Below are 24128 nucleotides of genomic sequence, written 5' to 3'. Positions count from 1 at the left end.
GAGGATTCTTTCTGATTTTAGGGTAAGGTTTTTATCTTGACTGTGTATCTAGAAAATTCTTGACTCCACAAGTTCTCAGGAGAGATTTTGGGCTTTTTCTGCATTATGACTCTACTCAAGCTGAATTTTTAAATTAAAGTAGAATTTTACATTAAATGCCCCTACCTGGTCCAGGATATGTTCCCAGAGATCTTCTGCATCTCACCAAGTATGGCCAGCAAGAGAGATGACTTACCACAGCCCACCTGTCCTACAATCATTGTTAGCTGTCCTGTGAGGGTGGAAGGTATACATAAGGTTATGATTTACCAAATAACTATGGAAGTTATATATCTATTTATCTGATGTAATTTTCTACCTTGAGGGATTCGGATATCAATATTGGACAACGCTGGAGGTCCTTCAGGTGTCCAAGTGAAAAATCCATTTGTGATCTATAACAATATGGAGAGATAAGATGAACAGAAACCCAGATTTAGAGCTCACTTCCCCCACCCCGTCCCAACATCAGAGACACTTCTTTTTTCATTATACTGAGCACAGGAACAGAGTTAGCCTTTGCCCAATGCAGGAAACGGATCTTCAAGTGACTGACTTTGTAAAGGACTGTACTTTGATGGGCAGAAACCTCTGAACTCAAACAAGCACTATTAGACTATTAGAAAATTATTGAGAATTCATAAGGGCAAAAAAGTTGCCATTGTTTCTCTTGTTCTGTTGCCTGTAAGGTGGGTACATGTAATAAGTGAAATGATATAACACAATTAAGTTACATCCATTCCCAGTTTGCTCTCTGCAGAGCCCTGAATGTCACTCGAGACACAGTGCAGCTGACACAGCAATTACACCACCCAAATTCCAAGCAGACCTGCAGAACCTTCCATGAAATTAGATGTTGCTGCCCATTACAGCATTTTCCTTTGTATTTCTGACATGATTCTCAGATAATCTAGGTTTTAAAAGATACAGAAATAATTTCATTGAAGAAGACTAAAACCAGGAAACAAAGCCTGTTCAGACTTTAAATGGAGATTTCCATGGATACTATGAGAAACAAGGAACGGGAGACAATTTTCAAAGGCTTACATTTATACAGGACCCTCTTTCAATTCTTCAGAGTCACTAGAGCCTTCAAAGCCTTTCAGCTATGGAAGGTACAACAATTTTTCATCTAAGAAGCATGGAAGGGGACACTTTCATCACACCCTTGAGAAAAGTTGATCCTGCTATCTTGAGCAAAAGCGAGCGTGGTGTTTCTCCCTCTGGCTGCCTTTGGTAATCCATTCTCAACTAATGCCCCTTCCTGGGCAATGAGCTGCAGGCAGGCAGTACCTGCACAAATTCCCTGACCCAGGGGCTGCTGGTGACAGTGGTGTCAGCAGGTGGAGCCAAAATTTATCCCTGGGCCTGGCTTTCTGTTCAAGCCTTACAGAAGTTACTGCACTGGCATCTCCTTTGTGACACTGTTGGCACTCCAGACAGTCTTCTGACCCAAAATTGCCCCCAAAACCCTTTTTCAAATATTCCTGTTATTTTCCTGAAAGTCTGTTAGGAAGGATCCTGCACCAATTCAGCATGTATTAAAAAAATTCTGAAAGCATTACCAGTTATCCTACTTTGTCCCATGAAACTGAATTATTCATCTTCTTTTGCTGGAAATGCAAATGTATTAGCAGGCTCCCTAAATAAACAACTTCATCACTATAACAACCATCAGGATTTTTATTACTTCTGGCCATTTCCACAACAAATCAAGAGCATCAGTCTTCAAAGTGAGTAATTGTAATTTTTTTCTTCAGACAAGTTAGGTCTTTAGGAATTTTTAATTTCATCTTGGGAAAGGCTACTAAGAATTCCAAAATAGGAAGACCCATGATGACATTATTTTGGGAACATCTAGAACAAATTCTTTTTGATTTTCTTCATCCTATTATTCTATACAGACCCTGGAACTGGAAGAAAGTCTGGCATACATAAAAGATTGGGTCAGATGATCTTTTGAGATTCCTTCCAATCTTAGCTGTTCTGAGTTAAAAATTTTGGACCTGAGAACACAGCTAATGACTTAAACACTTGAAATAGTAAATGGCTGGGTGAAATACAGAGGAATAATTGCAACTAATCACAACCTAGAGATTGGTAGTTAATTCTTGAAAAGGAAGACAGATACAAGAAAGGTGGAGGTTAATCTCTGACAAGTGCACAAGTGTCTGACAGTTCACACCAAACACTGGATCTTGAACTTGAAACTGCCATCAGAGTACAAAAGTGACCATTAGTGAGCTAATATAAGTGTTATTAGAGTGACCTTCATATCACCTTTACACAAAAATCATCTGCTTCTGTGATGTTAATGGGTCTTCTCATGTGAGAGCTGTAATTGTTCCAGTCCTCCCTGGCAGGCCTCTTGCGGTTCACAACCTTGAGTGGCTGTTCAAAATCAGAGAGACAGAAATAAGCACTAATTGGTGGCAGCATCAGCAAAACGTCCCAAACTCTAGCAACCATAGTGTGAATGATGAAGTTCAGGGTATTAAAATAGAGGTTTTGCAATTGCAAGAAATAATCAGTAGGAAATGGAGAAGTGAAAAATTTATTCTGGGTACAAACGACTGCAGCCACTTCACCGGCAATGAGACAGCTTTACTCACCACTGCTTGGTACTTGCTGTGATTATCTGCACTTCTTAGCTCTGAAGATTTATCATGCTCTTCTCCAATTTCTTCACTTGACAGGAATTCACTCAATTTCTGCACACTGAAAGGGAAAAACCCCACAATGACACCTCAACCTTGGAAGCAAAACTTTTGTTCAGTGCAATGTTTATTACAGAGCATGCCTTCTTGCACTTCAGCTGCTGTCTCCTGCATTGTTTGTTTGTTCTTGTTTGGTTACAGGTGTATGAAAACATGCAATGGGAAGCTACTCAAGGAAGATTTCAAAACTTGTCCTGTTGCCTATTAACAGTGATATTTTTACAATTTGTGCAGATGTTCCTCAATTCGTGTCTCTTCTGACACCACCAGAGAGATCTCACACAAAGGTTTTTTCAGGCATTTGGTAGGACACAGAAGGGCTACAGCAATGGTGTGTTTTGAAACCACTCACTTAATTTTAGTCATTTATAAATTTTATAGAATTTTAGTTATTTATGCTGATCAAGTTTGGCCCAGTCAGTCCTACTGAGCAGTCTTATAAAAGCTGTACACTGTGAGCCAAATTCAACCATCCATGGTGAAATATGATGTGCATAAGGTAACTAGATAAAGGAATACACCACAACAGAATAGTATTCAACAGATGAGATATAAAAGGAATCCTGACAAGCAGCAACAAAGAAGAAGGCATAAAATTTTCACTAGCTGCTGTAAGATTTAATTAGCTAAGAGATAATGTGCCTTTATTAAGACATTTAACAGATCAGGGCATCAATTTTATCTCTGTACCTGACTTTATAAAATGTATGTCTAATCTACTCACAGGAACAGCAAATGAAATTTGTGAAAGAATTGGATTGAATCATCAACTCAACATCAAAGGAGCTCAATTAGCTGGAAATAAGTCTTCAAAATTATGAAGTGCCAGAAGGCCTAAAAATAAATTTATGGACAAGAGCTGAAAAAAATTGATTTCAATGTTTAGCCTTAGGCTCACTGGGGAGAAGGAGGAAAAACAATGCCACTGAAGCATTGTGATCTATGGTAATCTGTTAGGATGCCAATCTTATAAAATAAGAATTTACCTGCTAAGATTTATTTTGCATTTCACTACCATGGATTTCTTCTTCAGACAGAAACTTAGTTTGTCCTAAGAACCTTGTGAGATCCCCCCCTGATGCCAAAACATTGCTGGATCCAGGCATTGCAAAACTGCCTGAGGCAGACTTCCCGCACAGCTAACACTTGTCCTGCAAGCAGACATCAAAGTCACCCTGGGACTCCCTAGGAGAGAACTGGTTCTAGAGTTTTTCTGTCAACCTTACTGATTGCTAATGGCAGCTGGGGACTGAGATCAGTGGATCTCTTTGTGGATTCAGTGGAGGGAATTTAGCTAGAGGAGGTACTGCAATCTAAACAAAAAGGGGGAGAATAACTATTTGGGATGCGACAAGAGGAATAATAAATAATTCAGGGTCATTTTTTGATCCCTTAATAGGAAGGTCTTTTATCTCAAAGGAAGTATTAGAAAGTCCATTGCTAGAGATATTAATATCTATTTGCACAAAGCTCTGGAAAACAGGGCTAGGTATCTTACCCTTTTTATTCAGCGAACCAAATATTTAAAAGAAAATTTCAAATGTCTTTAAATGGACCAAATGATGGTTTAGATGTTGCCTATATGAATTTGATATGCAGCTGCACCTATATGCTCTGCATGAAAATTACACTGATATTTGAGAAATTGCTGTGAAGACAGAAGGAGCAGACAGCCAAGTTCCCCATGTTTCTGCTCCAGGGTCTAGAGGGGTAGGAAGAGAAGACAGCAAACATACTCAGACCATGCATATCCAAACAAGAGTATGTCTCTATTAAGTCATCCAACAATTTAATTTTATTGTCTAGTTGTGTATCCAGGGGTCTGTACTCTCTGCAAACCCCTGCCCAATGCTCTGCATAATTCTGGAATTACTCCTCCTGAGGCAATTATTGAAGAAACACAGTAGAGCTGTGAGAATATCTTGTGTTAGAGGCAACAGCTCTTAGGATGCCAGACTGTTCTGAACACTTAAAGAATAGAAAAAGGACATTCTCTGAAGAGCTCTTGCTGACAGCACAATTTGAGTATTCCAATATCTCCAGAGGAGAACTTATTTTTAAGCCACAGAAAGGACATATTGATTAAAACACGGTTATTTGCACAGCTGACTGGAAAGATGGTTTGATATTAAACCCAGTAAGAGACATAATATCACTCTTGCTGCTTAACCTTTGCTGATTGAAATGGTACACTGCACTCTTTGTCCCTGAAGACTCACATTGAAGAAATGCATCCATTGACTCCTCAGTTTCAGTTTTCAGTGGCAGAAACATTCCACACATTAAAAAAAACCCCAAAGCACCACTGTACAAAGAGGTATCAGATTTGTCACCTTCCTAAAGACTTTTTAAACAGTCGCTCCTCTCAGAAGCAGACACCCAAGCCCATAACTTGGCACATTTTCAGGGGACCTACATGGAACAGAAGCTTTAAATCTGTCAGCCACACAGTGGTTCTGAGTGTGTCAATGTCCATCCATGGGGATGCTTTGCAATTGGGCCATGTGTGCAATTGGGCAATTAAAGATACTGATAAGGTTATTGATCAATATTATTGTCCTTGATAGCACTGGGCATCAAAGACTGTAGCCAACACTAAGAGAGCAGGGTTTGTGGAGTGCCTGGGAAGCAAAGCCAGTAACACTCTCTTACTGTCCTTTCCATGCTGGTTTCACTGCTGGATCTTCTTCTGCACCACTTAGTCCCTTTTTTGTCACTCCAGGAGAAGCTGTCTTTGCACACATGCTAAAATCAGTTAGACTATCACAGCCTTAAAAAGCTGAAATACAGATTTGCCAGGTTAGGTCACTTTTGCCTGACCAGCTACTTATAGGCAGGAAGGTATAACAGTAGGACACAGTTGCAGCAGGCAAACAATAGCTGTGATCAATTGGTGCAAACTGTCTGCTTTTTAACATTTACTAAATTATTTCAGCAACCACATCTTTATATGGCTTGAAAATATCTGGCACATGCTTCCAAAATATTCCTCTGAAGGGTGAGGCACTCTAAAGAGGGCAGCACCACCAGCACTGTGGAGCAATGCACTCCGGAACACTACCTGGGTGATACAGACAGCCAGCAAGGATGATGTCAGCTTTGTTACAGAGCTTGATTCTTGTCTGCACCACAAATGACAGGGCAACAGCCTGCCAACAAGAAGATATCTCCAGAATAACCCATGAAGAACTCCCAGCTAGCAACAATTAATACTTGGCTGATACTAATTGCTCTCAAATTGTTCCTGTGGCATTAGGAGGCACAATTCATTTGCAAAAACATCCTTAGACAAGCCAAAATAAATGCCTGCTGGTAATAGGCTGTGTCAGTGTGGGCTCCCAGGCACTTTGCTGGCTGTAATCTTTGCATGAAAATTTGCCATGGCTCTAGGGACTACCACAGTGGCTGCAAAACATTTCCTGCCAGCTGCTGATGCTCTCAGATTTCACACTTAGGAGAGAGGACACAGCTGTGACTTTGCACTGTCAGGGAATTTTCAAACACTGAAGGCAATCTCAGCCTTGTGCTGCAGTCTTCTTTCCACCTCTAAAGCAACACAAAGGCAATTTAGCAAGGGGTGGTGACCAATATCTGTCCCATAGCTTAAATAAGCTTGTCAGGCAGCTTCATTGGTGGTCATAAAGTTGTCCTAATTAAGAAGAAAGCCCAAACTCTGTTTCCCCTATCAGTTAGGTAGACTTACACTGCATATGAAAAAGCATTAGGAGGCTTTTACACTAATCTGTTGATGCTCAAAATCCCCAGTGAAACAGCAATTCTACTGGTTGTTATTTGGTGAGCTCTTGAATACTCAAACTAACATGTTCACCAGAAAGTAAAAATTCATCAAGGCTGGATTAGACATTTAGTCCTTAACTTACTTTGACTCTTAGAAATTATTTTTAAGGTTTTTTTGTTTGCTTGTTTCAGTCTAATTCTACCCCTACAGGCAAAACCAAGAGATACATGCTGAAACAATGTCCATCTGCGATTACCTTTTACCCTTCTACACGCTTGATGGAGGGGGAAAGAAGTTGGGAAGCAGCTCACAGATAAATAATCACCATGTTATTTCTAAACTTCAAATTGTAAAATGAGCAAAGGACACATTGTCAGAAACTGGGTAGGTGGAAGATAGTAATTTTGCAGTTCTTACCTTACTAATGCTTTGACAGTGGATCTAACCACACTTGAGAGCAGGAACAATGGAGACACCAGGATATGAAACAGGGAGAGGGAGGCAAATGCCACTGATGGGGAGAAGTCAGCCTTTCTTGTCAGATGAGCATGGACAACAAATGTCTACAAAGAGACAAACATCACCATCAGTGCTTTGCCATAAAGAAGGAAACAGACCTCACATTTCACAAGCATTCCATTTACAGAGTCTTAATTCATACTCTCATAACGGTTTGGAGGGGTGCTGCACCCCTGGGCTGCTTCTGGTCCCAGAAGGGAAGTGGGACCATTCTCTCCCGGAGGAACTGCAAATGTGCAGCAGGTTTGCATCCTGTTCTTCTCCTTCCCCAATTCCACATCACTTATGCTTGAAAACACAGCAGTAATTAACACTGTTTACGAAGTCCATACTTACTATGAGCACAGCTGCAATTGGTATTGCTGCATTCATAAAGACTGTGAAGGAAAACACATAGCAACATTTAGGAACAATTTTCATTCAGACATGCTAAATGCTAAAATGCTACTAGCACTGCTTTACAATGGTGTTTTCTATGCTCTTACCCTACATGTCTGTCCCCTCTATCACAACCTGAGGATATTATTTAATCATCACCTTTTCATTTTGACCTTCACTCTACTTTAGTTCATATAAGTAAACTATGCAGAGAAAGAATATAGACTCTAGAGCTAAAATAGAACTCAGGCAACAGTACAGGTGTAAAAGAAAAAGGCTGGACATTTCTTTTGTGTTTAAAATGTGCCTGTCCTTTTCTTCTCTCGGATATAGCCATGTTCAAACAGTAAAAGCTCTCTCCAGTTACTTCATGGCCCAAGTGAAGGGTCATTGTTTGACGCCTCTGGTTGACAGTTTGGTCATCCTTTTCTTGGCATAAACCCCTGAAAGACTCTATATAGTGTCAGATATTTCTCTTGCCTACATTTAAATGAACTTTAATGAATCCTCTAACATATTCCTAAATTCTGTACTCATGCTTATAAAAAATAGCTGAGTTACTGCACATAACTCTAATTCTTTGTCAGAGAGGAGAATTTAAAAATATAAGCAATATAAGTATGTTAGAATGTGTAATTACAAAATAAAAGCTTCAGCTTTCAAAGATTAACATGTTTTAAAGTCTAGGAATGCACGGTTTACACCTCACTCCTGGAAAAAAAAACAACAAAACAACGTGTTTTTCTGAGAAAAATATTCTTTCTGTGATGGAACACAAAGCAGCCTCTCATGTATCTATAATGGTTCTACTTCCTGACCAGTTTTCACACTTTGTTTCAACTCAAGGTAGGTACAAGCACAGAAATTGTAAAGAAGGGAAGCTTGCTGCCTGCAGCTCTGTCCTTCTGAATGCCATTAAATCCTTGCCTTTGCAATGTGCCTTTGAGACTGCTGCAGTACACGGGTTTGCTTTTAGGGGACAATCTGGTGATAGAATCTAGCAAAGCTGATCAACTTCTCAGAGATGGATCTTGCTCTAGTCCTGTCCACAGTACAAGATCCTACCTGTCAAATAGGAAGCTGGATGGAATAAATATCCTGTAGGGTTGGCAAAGGTTGCTGCAGTTAAGACAGCTAAACTACTTGGTGGCTCCCAAGAAGCTGAGCTGAATTTTGCTTTTATATGAGATCACCAGTACATACAAGGACTGCAAACTTCTTTCAACCAAACAAATATAAGGCATTGGAATTTGGGGGTTGCTTTCCTTTTTTTTTTAATTCTTTTTTTCCAACTATGCAAGTGTCCAGAATAACAAAACATTTTCTAAAATAGAGTTATTCTGCAGCTAAGACATTTCATTTCACTAGTTTTAGTCAAAAGGACTTTGTTACTGGAAAAAGGTGGACCGAGAAAAATGTTCAGTTGGTCTGGATATTTTAGTAACAGTAACCACTGTTATTTTCCTGAGAGAAAGCCTGGAGTTATTTTGCTTCTGAGAGATTAGGCAAAAAATTATAGAAGTAGGAAAACTACTCCTTTCTTTCTCTGTCTTTCCTGAATTTTAATGTACATTAAATCCTGTAAAGATGTCACCCAACTTTGATTCTGGTGGAGGCCTTTCATTAAAATACAGGAAGAGATAATTTCTATAGTGGCTCTTTTAGTACACATTAACAATTCCATATACCTATAGCCTGGATCCTGGCACAGGGGTGAGACACACCAGATCCAATTTCCATGTGGTCTTGAAATGTAATTTTCTTGTAGTCTAGCCAACACTGCCCTGAGACTTGTAGGTATATTTTCTGTAATCCAATGCAAATCTATTCCTTATGAATAAAATAGCTCCAACCACATTCTTTATTTCTGTTAATAGCTATGTGTACTTAGAAAAGAATTCCAGAGTCAATTCAACACTCTGTTAAAAGAACTATATATAAAAATCTCTTTTCTGCTGTCTTAGTATTCTAGCATCTTTCTGCCTTGCTGTAGATCACAAATACAAAAAATTGTGGTCCTCTAATGCCTTTTAATTTTTTCTCCTAAAGAAATTAAATCATGTGTTCAATACAATATTAGCCAATGTGTTTTGGGCTGATTATGCCTCTCATTCTAATTACACTTAAGGTAAAAGAGCAAATTCTCCTGTATTTATATTCCCTTTCTAGTCTGTAAAAGTGCAAGTATGCAATGACAAGTGTAATTTCTGCTGAAGTCTGAAGGTGTAAGGAATTCCTTGGCTGAAACAATAGTAACCTTTATAAGCCAAAAACATAAGCACCACCAACATAAAGCTGCACTGCTTTACCTCAACTGAGAAGTTATCTCTTGTGTCTTGCCCATACCTAAATATCACATTTAATACAAAATAAGAATGCAATTGCAAACTTGGAATGTTTCAAGAAGCATCAGTAAATATTTCAAGTTTTTCTAATAATACAGATTCTTATGTCATTGCTTCACAAAATAATCAGTACCCCTGAGATGAATACACCTTTTCCTAGCTGTTGCAAATGACTCTGTGAGGATTTAAAATCCAATAAGCCTTCACAGCCCTACAGCTGAACCCTTGGCCCTGACTATAAATAGATTTTAATGCCACATGAAGCACTGCAGACAAAGGGAACCCATCTATGTTGATCTGGGAGTAACACAGAGTTTCTGGTCTCACAGCAGGCAGCTAAATTCTGTTTTATGTTAAAGCAGAAACTCCTCTCCAAGCTCACACTGCTTAGGATTGCCAGAGAGAAATTCTGGTCTCAAAAGACAATGAATACCTCAATTTAATGTCAGTTAAATTCAGTGGGATCATGATTTTTCTCTTAGAATGCATTACCTATGTGATCATAAGAACTAGGCCTCCTTATTATCCCAGGAGATATTTGTACAGGTACCCAGCAGTGCTCAAAAATTTCCTGCTAAAATTTTCCATTTCATCAATATTTCACATTATATTCTTCAGTGTGACTTTACTAATTATTTCTAAAATATTACCATAGCAATTATATAGGTATTGCATATAATGTCCTCAAACACAGAGTTCAATTTGCTGTAGGTCTTCTTAAAAACACAATAAAGTCTTAAAGCAGCTTGAAAAATAACAGGAGAGGAAAGAATCAGGATACAGAATGATGAAATTGCCAGAATGCTCATATTTTTCTTTCCAGGATATAGAAATAGTTTTAAGAATCACTTATTTTAACAAGAAATCCAAGTTTTGAGTAGGAACATTTAAATATTGCCTGTTGGAGCTTCAGTGCAAAGACAATGCCTGTCACACATTATTTGTATGCTCTGTATTGTGCAAAATGCAGAAAAAACCCTCAAAAAATAAATTTCAACATCAGTTCATCTTGAATGCTGTGTTCTAAAAGAGAATATTGCTGGCTAAATACAGTCTGTGAAACATTTGTCCCTTGAAAGCTTTTGTCCAGAAAAAGTCAATTCTTTGAAGCACTCATTTTTTCTTTTAGGCATATTTCCCACACAAGCAAAGTTCTACTGAATTAAATGCAGGGTCTGACTAGATGGAAAGTGAGAAGCACAGATCAGAGCCTAAAGCAACTGAAATAATCTCGACAGAGAAATGGTAAACTCATTAGTAGCTAATAATTCAGTAGCACTTAGCTGAGCAGTGGATTACTGTGAAGGAACAGACTTACTGGATATGGAGGTGTAAAGGGCAAAAGACTTGAGGCTAGTCATTTCTTTCTGTCTGGTTTCCTCCACACTGCTGTGAAATATGTGCTCCCAAGCATAGAGTTTCAGGAGCTTAATGCCCCGCAGCATCTCATTTGTCTTCTTCAGCCTCTCGTTGGAGTACTCCTGCAACATTTACACACACATTTACCTGAAGAGTACAATAAAAACACTGCTTCCCTAAGCATAAGGATTCACAAATTATAAGCAGTGCAGGTCTGCACAGTGCAGACATTTCCATCACAAACAGCACTGATCTCATCTGCAGGAATTTCTAGGTGACACTGACTGTATGATTGGATGCTGCAAGAATGAATGCTGTCCACATTTCTAGAAGGGTGCATACTGTTGATGGAAAGGAATTCCTCTACACACAGGAAGATGCACAAATAACTCTCATCACTACCTATGATCTGTGGTGGAAGAGATTTCAGCAAGCTCTGGCTCCATTACAAGTTCCTGTGGCTTCCTTGGCAGTGCAACAGTTGCTGAAAGGGGGAATAAGGTTCAGAGCAGCTGGCCATGGGAATGCCAGTGAAGCAAGGTAACATTTTCAGCAGTGATGCAGGTGATTCAAATTATAGACAAGCCAAATGAGGGATCAAGGAACAGCTTGTGACTTAGCAAACCTCTAAGCTCTCCAGTTAAGGCACACACTGTGGGAGTTAGGACTGCATGGAGTTTGTTTAAATAAATCTGTTTGATAGATTTCCACATCTGGGGTCCGAGTTTGGACACAGCATTCCTACTTCCTTTCCCCTTGGACAGCTTGCCCTGCACAACTCCCAGCTCTGTGCACTGCCCAGAGCTACTTCAGTCCATGACTACTGATCATCTGTATTTTAAGTTAGAAAGTTTTAAAGGTTTCTTTGCTCTTAGGAAACCTACTTGCTTAAAAATATAAACCCCCAAAAAATATGTATTTACTGCTTACACTTACAATCTCACATTCTTGAATGTGGCATTCTTGAACACTATGAAACATTTGAGAAGCAATTCTGGGTCAACGTCCACGGTTAGCTTTGTAGTTCCAAGCACAGACCAATGCATAATTACCAGATATGATATTTAGATCACAAATTAGTTTGAAGACACTCACCAATGTGCTTCGCTGGGCCTGTGACAGTTTTGTTGCTACAAAGTACTGAACAGGTGCAAGGACTATGATTACTGCTGCTCCAATTAAGGCACTGATTCCAAGAAGGTAGTAGAGCAGAAGAACTCCTACAATTATCTGTTGGGATAAAAGAAGGTGAGGGAAAGATCTTAGCTTCACTTGGGGTATGCACCACAAAGACCAATTTCAGCATAAGGGACCATGTTCAACCAACAGCAGCTGCAGTTAAAGCCACCCCAGATGTCACAGGTTCAGCACTGCTGGCACAGCCAATGTGATCAGTCAGGGCTTCTCTCAGGGACCCAGACACCCACCCACTGCTCCTCTCTCCAGCCTGGGCATTCTCTGTATTTCTGTTTCCATATTTCTCCCCATTATGCACAGAAAAAGAAAGTTTTACAGGTTCATGTATCTTCCATAATTTAATTCTCAAAACTATTTAAAAGAACGTTATTTAAAAATAATTAATTTTAGAAAAACACCTTTAAATAAAATTTAATTTAAAAATATTTCCAAATAACTATAGCACTGAGAATACCCACCTCAGATAATCTCTGACAAACTGGCAAGGACCTGTTTTAAGGATCTACAGTGACAGATAGACAATTACTTTTGAAAAAGAGTTAGAGAAAAGGTAAAAAAAAAAACAAAAACGCTTTGTCTTTGGATAAGTAAGAATCTAGAAGAAAGCCACATCTATGGTTTACTGTAAGCAGCTCAATAAACACAAACAATATATACAAGCTACCAAAGTTAATTATCGCTATTGTAATGACTGACTCCTGAACAATCTCCAACATTGGCAACCAAGGTACTTAAAAGTGTAAGTTGATAAATCAATCAGAAGACACAGGGATAGAAAGTTAATTTCATACATCATTTCCCTTATTAAGAAACCCCAATAATTGGACATTTCCTTAATGTGTTATCTACTACTCTTGATACGTTTGTACCCTCTCAGAACCTTTACAGAAAGTGTCTTCCATCATTTCAAAGCTCAGTGGTTTTATGCCTATTTCCACACATTTATAGGTATTGTCTGTTTACATTAAAAAAAAAAAAAGTTTGTAGTTTCCCCATTTCCATCAATTTAAAGCACAGAGAGAAAAAGGTTTTTTTTTTCTTCTTAGGAGCTCTCTGATGCCTCTCTACAGCTGAGCTGAACTAAAACATGGCTCTCAAAATGAGCCACAGTATTGACTAAGAAAATATGCACTGACATGACAGTAAAATCCCATAGTATATGCACCACGAATCTAGTAAGAGGCAAGGTTAAATTGCAAATTAAAAAAATCTTTCAGTGATGAGTAAGTGAGCAATCCGCTTCCACCTGAAGTCAGGAAATTAATGAGTGTCTGAACCCAAACAAAACACACAAGGCCTCTGCCAGATACCCCTGTCAGAGGTCTCCTCCATAACACAAAATGGTCCTGGATTGTTACAGATCAAGGTTTTCACTCCCAACTGCTTCATCAGGGGCAGATGCTGTGGGCACTCAAAATACAGGAAAGCACTGAACAGTGAGAAGCCACTGCAGAACACTGACTCCCTGTTTTCCTGCTTTCTCTCACTACTGGTTGATGGTAAAGGACATTTTGGGACCATCTGGTTCTAAAAAGAGAGCATCAGCTTCTCCCATAGACAAGGAGAAAGCTATCCCAGCTGGATCCTGAGGGAGTTGCTAGCTCACAGCTGCTTTTCCAACCCTCATCCTAGCTACTGAGAGGGTCAGTCTTTGCAATACAAATACCATGTTTCCAATAGGTTAAAAAATATCCCATTTTCATCTTCTTTATAATGTGATAATATAGACAAACTTTTGAAATAGCTTCAGCATGTATGGAAAAAAAAGTGAAGAATTGTAACTGAAAAGAGCTGAAATCTTACTGAACATAATTCTATATCACAACACAAAGTACAGAGTCAAGAATAAAGAGTACACAGATAGCATCTGAGCTCTGGGGGACAGTATCTGGCAGATGGGAGGGTTCTCATCAATATTCCTGAGAAGGCAAAAATCATATTAAAAAAAAAAAATCTGTGTAATGAAACACTGCTTCTCTTTCATCAAAATCCCAAAGCTCTTCTCTGCCAGAGATAAATATCAGGAGCGAAAAGCTCGCCAATAGCTGTGGCTATTTTGTCTTGATTATTTATTGAAGGATGGCAAATACTTGCAGCCAGAAACTGCTTTGTGGGCAGGTCTGAAAGAGACAAATGTCCTTTCATTACAAGTGAAAGCTGTCCCTACCAATGAGCCAGAGGTATGAGAACATACGATTTTTTAATAATCACAATGAAATCAAACAAGGGTGTTTATCAAATGGAGGCATGGGGAGAAGGCCTTTATAAGGCCTCATTTTGCTCCCAGGGTTTGAGCCAAACTTACTGAGGGCATCTTTCAACTGACTGGCATCCCTGGGCCTCTTCTCATGGATTCCAATAACATTCAAACAGTAACTTAAGGCAATGATAAAGCTCCTATTGACTCCAGTCAGAGGAAAGATGGGGCTCAAATTATAGAAAACCTACCTTGTCATGAATGGCTATTATAAAATCTACAGCAGATGCTGAAATGTTGATTGCTAGACTAAGAGCTACAAAACAATTAAAAACCTGTTGTAAATAATAACGGAGTTTGTGTAATGTAGTATCAGCCATCTTTCAAGCAGCCAGTAATTGTTTTCACTGCCTCACAAAACAAGGTACTGAATGAATGCTATGGAAAAACCTCCTGAAGAAGCCTTTGTGGCCAATGTGACTCACTGATTTTGGCAAGGAGTGCACCACCCACAAAACAGGAGTTCACTTCAGCACTGATCGTCCTCATCTGGCAAGGAGCATCACAGGGGGAATTCTAATGCAAATATAATTTCATTTTCTGCAGACTGTCAGGAAGTCTTTATGAGTCTGTGACTTCTGGCCCATTAGAGCAAAATGTTGTTACAGAATATGCAATGGAATTGGATTAATTCTCAGTTGCACTAAAGCACTCTCTGCACTGAGCTGCCAGAGAGGTCTTAGAAAATAAGCATACATGAAATTGATAGCTTGTACATGGTTTGTCTATAATAATTGATACTCGAGACATTATCATTAAGGGGGTGGACTCTTCTTGACTCTCCATAGCTTTTCAGCAATATCATTTTAGCAGTCACAATCACTGACTTCTTACTGTGCTTCCTATAGAAGGAATGAAAATACCCCAACATCCAAATTATTACCAACAAGCTGCCAATATGTAACCATATCTAATATGATATTTCTTCTCAATTTATTTTCATTATAATTATCCTCTCTTTTACAAATAGACATCAATATTAGGACATATTCCTTGATAATTTTTTGCATCCCCACTTCAAAATAATCCAGCTCCCATTTTTCTGCCCCCACCCATAATTTCAGGGAAACCATGTCAAAAAAAAAAAAAGTTGCTTTCTGAAAAATTCCAGATGATAACTGCTATAGCCATCACCCTCCCTTAATTCTAGAAAGCAAAGTGTTTTAAACTGCCATATATATTCCTCTAGATCAGAAAAACTAATCCATACACCTTGTGCAGGAGTAACTGCATTGGAAGAGAAAAATGCATTTGTACTGCTTGAAGGCAACCACAGCGTGACCTAAACATGGCCACAATCACCTTAAATCTCAATATTTTAACAGGCATGGTTTTATTCATCTCACATGTATAGAACGCACTTAAAAGAAGGCATCAGTTAATAAACTGCTGATTGTTTACACCTTAATATGCTCTCTATCCTGATTTGAGGCTTTGCACAAGTCTCATGGAGCTAGCAAGTTTTACCAGGGATTCAGACAGATTGCTTGTTTCTCCACACCCTACTGCAGTCTCAGAAGCAATCTACCTCCACTAACAGAGATACTATCTGTGATAACACAGCAGGTTTTAAACACGTGGCAAAAGTGTGAAGATTCAGGGTATTTCAGGAGGACACTTACTGGTTTTTCAGAGAATGAATACTCCCCAAGACTGAGACTACACAAGAGGATACAAGATGAATTCAAAGACACTCTGTAACTGACAATAAAATGGACATGCATTGCCCCACCAGGTAATTTCCTCTGTGAGGGGAAAAAAATTCAGGGCAAATTACTAAATCGGGGTTTTTTTTTACCCCAGGTTAGGAAATTAATCAGGTTTATCAGATGATTTGAAGATCTGATTTTAAGGGGCATTGCTCATCTGATCTGTAGCAGCTTGACAAAAACCCTTATTCAACAGGAACCATTACAAAATCCACTGAATTTAGTAAATATCTTTATTGTCAGAAAAAGTCCTGATGGCCAGCAGACTAACACCTCGCTCTTTGAAAGACATTCACATAGTTTATCTAATTATCTGAATGGCTAGCTCTTCTTTCCCACTCCCAGCTTTTAATGTCATTTTCTTATATGCTTACCATCTTACAGAAGAAAATAATTTATATAAGATGCTGATGGACACAAATTCCTAAGCAACACCCCTAAACCAACATTATAAACTGCCTGGAAACACGATCTGCCAGTTGGTGTCTATATACAGTCTCATGAAAACCATTTAATTTTTGGGCAAGGGCAAGCAACCCAAAATGCAAAGCTGCTAGATAGATTACTTGCAGGTTTCTGACTTACACACCAGCAAAATCAGCCTCTGCCTGGTGCTGGAACCAGACTGCCTTTGTGACATGAAAACAATCAAGTTTTCATCATGTGTTTGAAATGAAATTATACATCTAGAAAATACCCAATTCGCCAAAAAGAGAATTTAAACTCTACTGCCTCTTCTGTTTGTATTTACTGCTAGCACTGAACAACAAAAAGCACAACCAACAAAAGTTCATCAAGTAGCTGGAAGAAAGCAGGAAGACTTGCACGGCACTGAGTATCAGATGAAACTTCATGCTTTACTGCCAGCTTTTTCATGAAATTCTTAAATAGAAGTATAGGGTGATCCAAATGAGAAAGGAAGCTGAAGGGATCAGACTGCTATTTAGATACAGGAGGCCAAAGACACCAGAGGATAAAGCAGAAAAACTATTTTGCAAAACAATGTTATAACAACAACAACAAAAAGCCTCCAAAACAGTGACAAACTGTGGAGTTTGTCATCCAAAAAGGAGCCTTAGTTTTAAGGCATGTCCAAAGGATCATCTCTATGTAATCATATTTATGCTACTTTTCTTGCTTCTGCTGGGATTCAGAAGACAAATGATTGCAATTTCTTCCAGTTAACTTCCCTGATGTAATAAATGAATGCACTGCAACCTGCTGCACCCTATAAATTCTTGTTACAAATGCAAAGCATTTTTGGCAGCAGCCAAGGTCCTAATACAATCATAAATACCCAAAGTCCAGTCACAGATATGGAATCTATTACAGACAATATTTCTAGATGTTAATAGTTAGAAATTTTATTTCAAGTTATTCTTTAACTTCTTTAATATCCCCACTTTCATAAAACTCCCTGCAATGAACCACTACAGACTGACATGCATTAAGAACAAAAACACATTTAATCACCTTACCTGTACTGGCATAGCCCAAAGGTTAGGGCAGAGGAAGAAGAACCACATCAGCTGATTTGTGTCTATGGCAACGAGGTTACAGATCTGGCCTGCTGTCATCTCCCCCATAGACATATTCGAAGTTGAAAGCTGCATAATTTTATTGTATATTTTTGTCTAGAAGAGAGATCAAAAGGTACTAGCATACAGAAATAAAATGAGTCTTCTAGCTCCATCTAAACCCCAGGCACTGCATGTTGAGGGGAAACAATATTTCCAGTAACTTGAGTGAAGAGAATAAAGTTTGGCCTTTTATGTCATTTCATAAAATTTAAAGCTACTCATCTTCACTGACACAAAGCACAGTGCTGTTACCTGCATTGTGGCTGTCTAAGTACTCCATTTCTTTGTCCCTGTGCATCAGTAAGAGAATGAAACCTTTACTGCCCAAAAATGCCCAAGAACACATTAGCAACTTCATAGTTAATCAAGCTAATGTGGTTCTTGGGCATTTTTGGTCACTCTCTTATTGATTTCACTCTCTTATTGATTTACACCTCAGCATCTCCACAGAATGCCCTTCCTGTAACTAACACTAAGATATTATTAGATTCAATATATAATTCTTAGTGTATTATAATCCTTGTTATTTTTTTTCTGGCAATTGACTCAGGTCCCATCCAACCTCAGCACAATGTTCTTGGCTGAGAACATTGCTACATTTTGCTTAGAGAACTCAGTTCCATTACACAGTTTAATTCACAGACAGTGAATGTCTTGGGTACAATTCTGAACTGAATTAAGCAGTTGCCTCAGTGCAGAATCAGGCACCAGGTATAAAAATAAGATAGTCTAGAATAATGAAAGCACACTTTTACCAGCTAGTTTGGTAAAAATCAAAAAGGCCATACTGAACAGTGGCAGATTTACACAGGGCAGGAGGAGAGAAAAGATTTAAAGAAAAAAGCATAGGGGAAAAAAAGTATAAAAATACTGGCAGGGAGACTACCATTAACACCAATCTGCTTCTTAGAATGCTGACTAAAAATTTTCTAACTGGCATTATCTGGACCTCTATTATCCAGAACAGTGAATACAAAGCTTCTCCTTAACAACATTTATTTAACATTCTTTTCCAACTATTCCCCTATTACACTTGCTTAGGTCCTTGTATTTTGCAGCTCTTCCACTTGATAAAAGTCTTTTTTTTTTTTTTTTAACTTTTGGGTCAAATTTTTAATTCCTGTAGAATTTTTCTACTTCACTCTAGTCAGGCAAAACCAATGGATGGAAACCAGGAGTCTGTCAGCTGACAAGTGCTTCCAAGTGAAAGATCAAAAGAGAATTAAACAATTAGGCTGCTATTGAAAGCATCCATCCATCATGGAGACTCCCCACAGGATCCATGCAGCTCAGGGGATAAATAGTGTAACTTATAAGTTACACTAAGCCTGGATTTCATGCTGTCCAGGGTAGGTTTCAGTCAGTGCCTTTGGCAATCCCACACTGTAATCTTACACCAAATTCTCTCATTTCCAGGCACAGAGCTTTGTATGCTACATCAAACTTTGATCTAGAGTTGTCAGCTATACAACAATTACAGACCCCATTTTTGCAATCTGACTTATGTTCAGCCCTTACAGACTCCACTGTGCCTGGCAGACTTTGGGGCATGACCCCTGGAATAAAACACTACTTATGCATTGGGAATACAAGCTATCCTTCTGTCAAAAATATATTTACAATACATTTTAAGGATGTTTTATTTGCATGGGATGCGATGTTACCAAAAAATGCCTCTGAGATGGGAGAGTTGCAGTTCAGACTTAAACTACTTTAAAAGTTACATTCAGTTTTACTGTCAGCAAAGTTTTGCTTAAAGGTAAGAAGAAATACAGCATTGGATATTGAAAATAAACATTTATATAAAATCATCAAAATAAGATGCAAAGGAAACAACTTAGGGCTAACACAATTTCTAACAGCAGTGGTACATTCAATACATTTCAGCAGAGACATTCAGCATTTCAGAATTTAACAACTATATAATTTATATTTACAACTACATGTTTATGAGGGTGTGAAAAGGTTAATTAGCAATATATTGGGTACCTGTATTGCACCTCTCAAGTTGATTCCTGTTTCAATAGCAACATAGTATGATGCTTGCAGAAAAGTCCTTTGCAATAGAAGGGCAAAAAATAGGAGTACAGCCAAAACATAAGCATTGGACAGGAACTCTTGCGATGAGATAAAGAAAACACCAAGAATTTTAATCTGTAAAAAGAAAAAAAGTTAGAAATCAGGTGCAGTGGTAATTTGCATAATTAATAAGCAGAGATAATCACAGTTTATTACTTTGAAAGTGCTCTCAACCTTGTCTGAAACCTCACAGTTTATCGCCTCAAAGAAACAGTCTCATAACATGCCAACTCAGTAAGCTTCACTTAAATGCAAAATGATGTGTATAGGATTTCTGGTATGCTTCCAAAACTCTAGGACACTCCATATGGTCATTTATTAAAAAACGTGCACTGCCCATCATCAAAAAGGAACAGTTAACATCCTTTGGAAAAAAATTAGTCTCTTAATTTTAACACCTCAGATTACTGAACACTAAAAATGACCTTCAGAACTTATAAAAAACCCAAAACTCCTGGAACCATGAAAATTATTTTGGCCTGCAGCATCCTGTTCACTTTTATATATGGTCATTACCTTCTAGCAAGCTCACGAGATCACCAAAGTGCATTGTGAAGCATGTCTACAGCTCAATGGGAAAGCAGTGCATTTATTTAACAAGCTGACATCTTTAGTGCCACAACAAGTTGAGAGGTTGGCTCACAGTGAGAAGCCTTCTGTAACTAAAATGTCTCCATTGTCCTCTTTCTCCTCTAGGCTCCTTCAAAACTTTGATTGCTGGATTGGGCTTCCATTGAAGGCAAAATTAGGAAGATGACTCCTTCTAGTCCCTTTCAGAAGGCTTCTTGCATTTATACTCCTGCTGCATCCCTTGCTCAGCACATTTTTTTCTTGCCTACATGGTTTCTTTGCTGTTGAAGTTTTCACAACTGCTATAACACTTAATCAGCTACATTTCACAAACTCTCAGTGTCTGTACTTTTTATTAAATCTGATCTGCACCTTGCAGTTAACTTCATAAAAACCCCATATGGCAAGTTCATACAGAGGCAAAACTTAGGTATTTAAGCTGTTCTCTTGGCTGAGCCAGCTGGAAAAGAACAAACTTCTCCCTACTCTTATTTATACCCTGGTTGCACCAACCTCCACGCTTCTGCTGCTTACTGTGCACTAGCTGGGGAGCTAACTGGATTTCTTCCTGAGCCAATTCAAATCATTGAGATAAGAAAATCAGCCCAGAAAAAATAATAGGGCAAGTGTATCAAAAAAGTGCCCAAACAGTGCCAGAGATATAAAGCAAAGAAGAAAAGAGGAGCAGAGTTGACAAGGAATGTAAAAGGAGGAAGATTTTAAAATCTGTATTAAGTGCAAACTCTGAACAATTACAGTACATGTCAGCAATTATAGTTGAGATAAAGAGACATTTAACTGCTATTTTACCTATTTGCACCCTGAAGGGATTTTAAAGCCCTAATTTATTACTTATCCCATAGCAATTCAAATAGACTACAGCAGCATTTTATACTACAAAGAGTCTATAGTACACTAAAAATGAGTTTCTCTTCCAGATTATTTACAGTCTTAAAAGTTCAGGTTTTCAGTGCTGTCCTCCATACACATCTGGCCAGTATTGTTAATCTCTGCAGCTAATAACACTTTTTACTGTATGTAGAAGAACACTTTTTTCCCCCCTACAACGACGTTTGACAAATCATGCTTGTCCAGCAAGCAATGACATTCTGATGCAGCACTGATTCCCATCAAAACACTATATAATAGACAAGGAGGGAAAGTGAGATGAATATTCTCATCCTTCCTTCTACTACTCCCTTGAGAGAAAAAGAGGACAAGCATACATACATAAAGGTCACACACTTGCTGATAGCAAGATGTTTGCCAAGCCTCAGATGCATTATCAGGTCATTGTTATGGCTTACTGACCATACTGTGTTTTAGTTACAATAAGTTCTACACACACTTGTCAGCCTGCAGGAGACACAGAAATACCTCAACACTTCCTGAACCTTTCACATATAAAGCAAATTACCTTGTTTGAGAAGCTGACAGAAATAATTAGATGTTTTATTTTCAGAAATGGCTTTGGGAATATTCAGTGTCCCACCTTCCTGACAACTTCAGGGTTAACACCAATTCTTAAAAGTCAGTCTAACCAGTAAAAGGCTGAACAAAACACTGCTATTTAAATGCATAAAGACTCTAGACTCAAACAATCTTAGTGTCAATACTGGGCTTTTTGCTACACTGGGCCCTATGACTTCTAGAGCTTTTTAAATAATGAGCTTGCTGCGTCTCTGAATGTGTTATGTCAGCAGCCACTCCTAATACTGGAACTGCTAATCCTAACACTGCAACGTGGAAGATGCTACCAGCAAATGATAAAGGTTATCATTCTGTCAGTCTCTTCTTCAGTGTGAAATGATTAACACTCAGAGAAATCTGTGTCACAGGAATGTTCTGGGGTGGCCATAAATATTGATACTGGAGTTATAAATAAACATGAAGAGCATGACAGAATTTAAGACACTGTTGTGCTCTGACTAACTACAGCACTAACTTGAGCAGTTAATACTGCCTGTGACACCCATGTGATTTGAGTTACAGCTCCATGGTGGGTTATATCTGTCACAAAGGACCCAAGGAACAGAATAATTATTCTATCCCTTTGCCTTCAGTTTCACAAAGAGAATTTCTCTTTGAAAGATACAATTGACTCATTACAATATCTCAATCAAAATATTTAGGATGCAGCAGGGTAAGAGATGGGTAAGACACCCTCCATTGTACTCACAACTCCTATTGCTTATCTGATTCTGTCCCACTGTGTGGCCACTCTTTTCAGCGCCCTCAAACGCAGCAGCACATCAAAAACAAATGCTGTTTCCCCCTACTTTTCATCACCTTCATACGAGAGCATTTTGGAAAGCTTGTTTCTCACACCTGTGAGGCTCACAGGGGCAAACTATAAGGCAAGGTGTTCCTCTTTCTACTCATTACAAGCAGGAATACAGCATTCCTAGCGCTAGAGCTGGTGTATTTCTCTCCAAAACAGACCAAGTTGTCTTAGGTATGTGAACATACATGACAGCCCTCCAGAACACCCTGGTCTGCTTCCAGATAGATTGAACAGAAGCTCTTCATGAGAAAGATATTTCAACTCACCCAGAAAAAAGCAATTTTAAAACTTAAATGTAGTTAGACCCTTACCAGAAAAAAAAAACAACAACGTCAAAACATAAGGAAAACATAAGCAGAGCTAAAGTATACCTTTAAGTGTCAGCTGCGGACTACAGACCATCAGTGAATACTGCTGTTAGGCTCTTCTTAGGGCCAATCAAGATAAGAACTGAACTTTTTATTTTTCACAGAGAAACAGTAACTGACAATTTTAGAGGAAAATTAAATAGGACAATCTGTAAATTACATCAAATCACAATTTCAGCTGAAACAGCGTCCCAAACAAATTATTGAAAAGCAGAGCTCAAGAGCTTCCACAGTACTTAGCTGCAACATAGTACTATAGTCTCAATTTTCTAATTTCCTGGCTTTAACTGGTTTCCATTGAACATACTCACTATAATAAAGTTTCCAAATATTAGGATAAGGGTTGCAAAATGGACAAACAGTTCATTTTAGCCTGAGGCCTTTGTTAAATTTTCTGCACTGCAGCTGATGGACTTCAATATTTACAGTGGACCTAATCCAAAGTGTACTTAAATGGATGGGTATATTCCCATTAGTGTCAACAGACTTTAGAAAAAGTCTTATATCAGGCACTAAGTGAGCTGCAGAAATAAACTGATCTATCTCATAGAAATCCAGCCCGAGTGACCTCACCTTATAATGAAAAGATGCTTCCTGAGTTACATTTTTATTTTTAGTTCATCAAGAAATATGTCTACTTCCTCTTGGAGAGCATTCATTTAAATAGCATCCTTTAAAAATATGTTTCAGTTGATCTTTCAAAACTAACCTCCCCAAAGGTACTAGAGAGAATGCTTGGTCACACTTAAATTACTTGGCATTTTATGATGATGACAAAACTCTGCTTTAATCCTCTTAGACATCCCTCATTTTTAGAAATGAAAAGCCAAGCCCATTAAAAACATACTTTTCCTTTCTGGAAAGCACTCAGTCACATACTTGATTCAATCTCTACTCAAGACTGCACCTAAATTCCTTATGATATTGATGGGATTCTGGATGTGCTTCACTGTTCTCTTGAATGAGGTTATTTTCCAGAATGCGAGGC

The 24128-nt window shown here is 38.5% G+C and overlaps 1 protein-coding gene across 2 annotated transcripts in view; it reads right to left on the bottom strand.

Annotated features, from left to right (window-relative positions):
* The window catches only part of ABCC8 (ATP binding cassette subfamily C member 8), a 72664-nt gene that overhangs the window by 35691 nt on the left and 12845 nt on the right, over nt 1-24128 (bottom strand). For both annotated transcript variants that reach the window (XM_084208767.1, XM_084208768.1), the window contains exons 7-16: nt 19829-19993; nt 17738-17893; nt 12192-12326; nt 11056-11218; nt 7351-7391; nt 6913-7058; nt 2652-2757; nt 2320-2430; nt 359-434; nt 166-271 (exon numbers count right to left, since the gene is read on the bottom strand). In XM_084208767.1, coding sequence (XP_084064893.1) covers nt 166-271; nt 359-434; nt 2320-2430; nt 2652-2757; nt 6913-7058; nt 7351-7391; nt 11056-11218; nt 12192-12326; nt 17738-17893; nt 19829-19993 — 1205 coding nt within the window. The remainder of the gene's footprint in view (nt 1-165; nt 272-358; nt 435-2319; nt 2431-2651; nt 2758-6912; nt 7059-7350; nt 7392-11055; nt 11219-12191; nt 12327-17737; nt 17894-19828; nt 19994-24128) is intronic.

Source organism: Fringilla coelebs (assembly GCF_963513975.1).
Source record: "Fringilla coelebs genome assembly, chromosome: 6".
Classification (NCBI taxonomy): Eukaryota; Metazoa; Chordata; class Aves; order Passeriformes; family Fringillidae; genus Fringilla; species Fringilla coelebs.
Note: the sequence above shows the minus strand (reverse complement) of the source record. Positions and strands in the feature narration are given on the sequence as shown.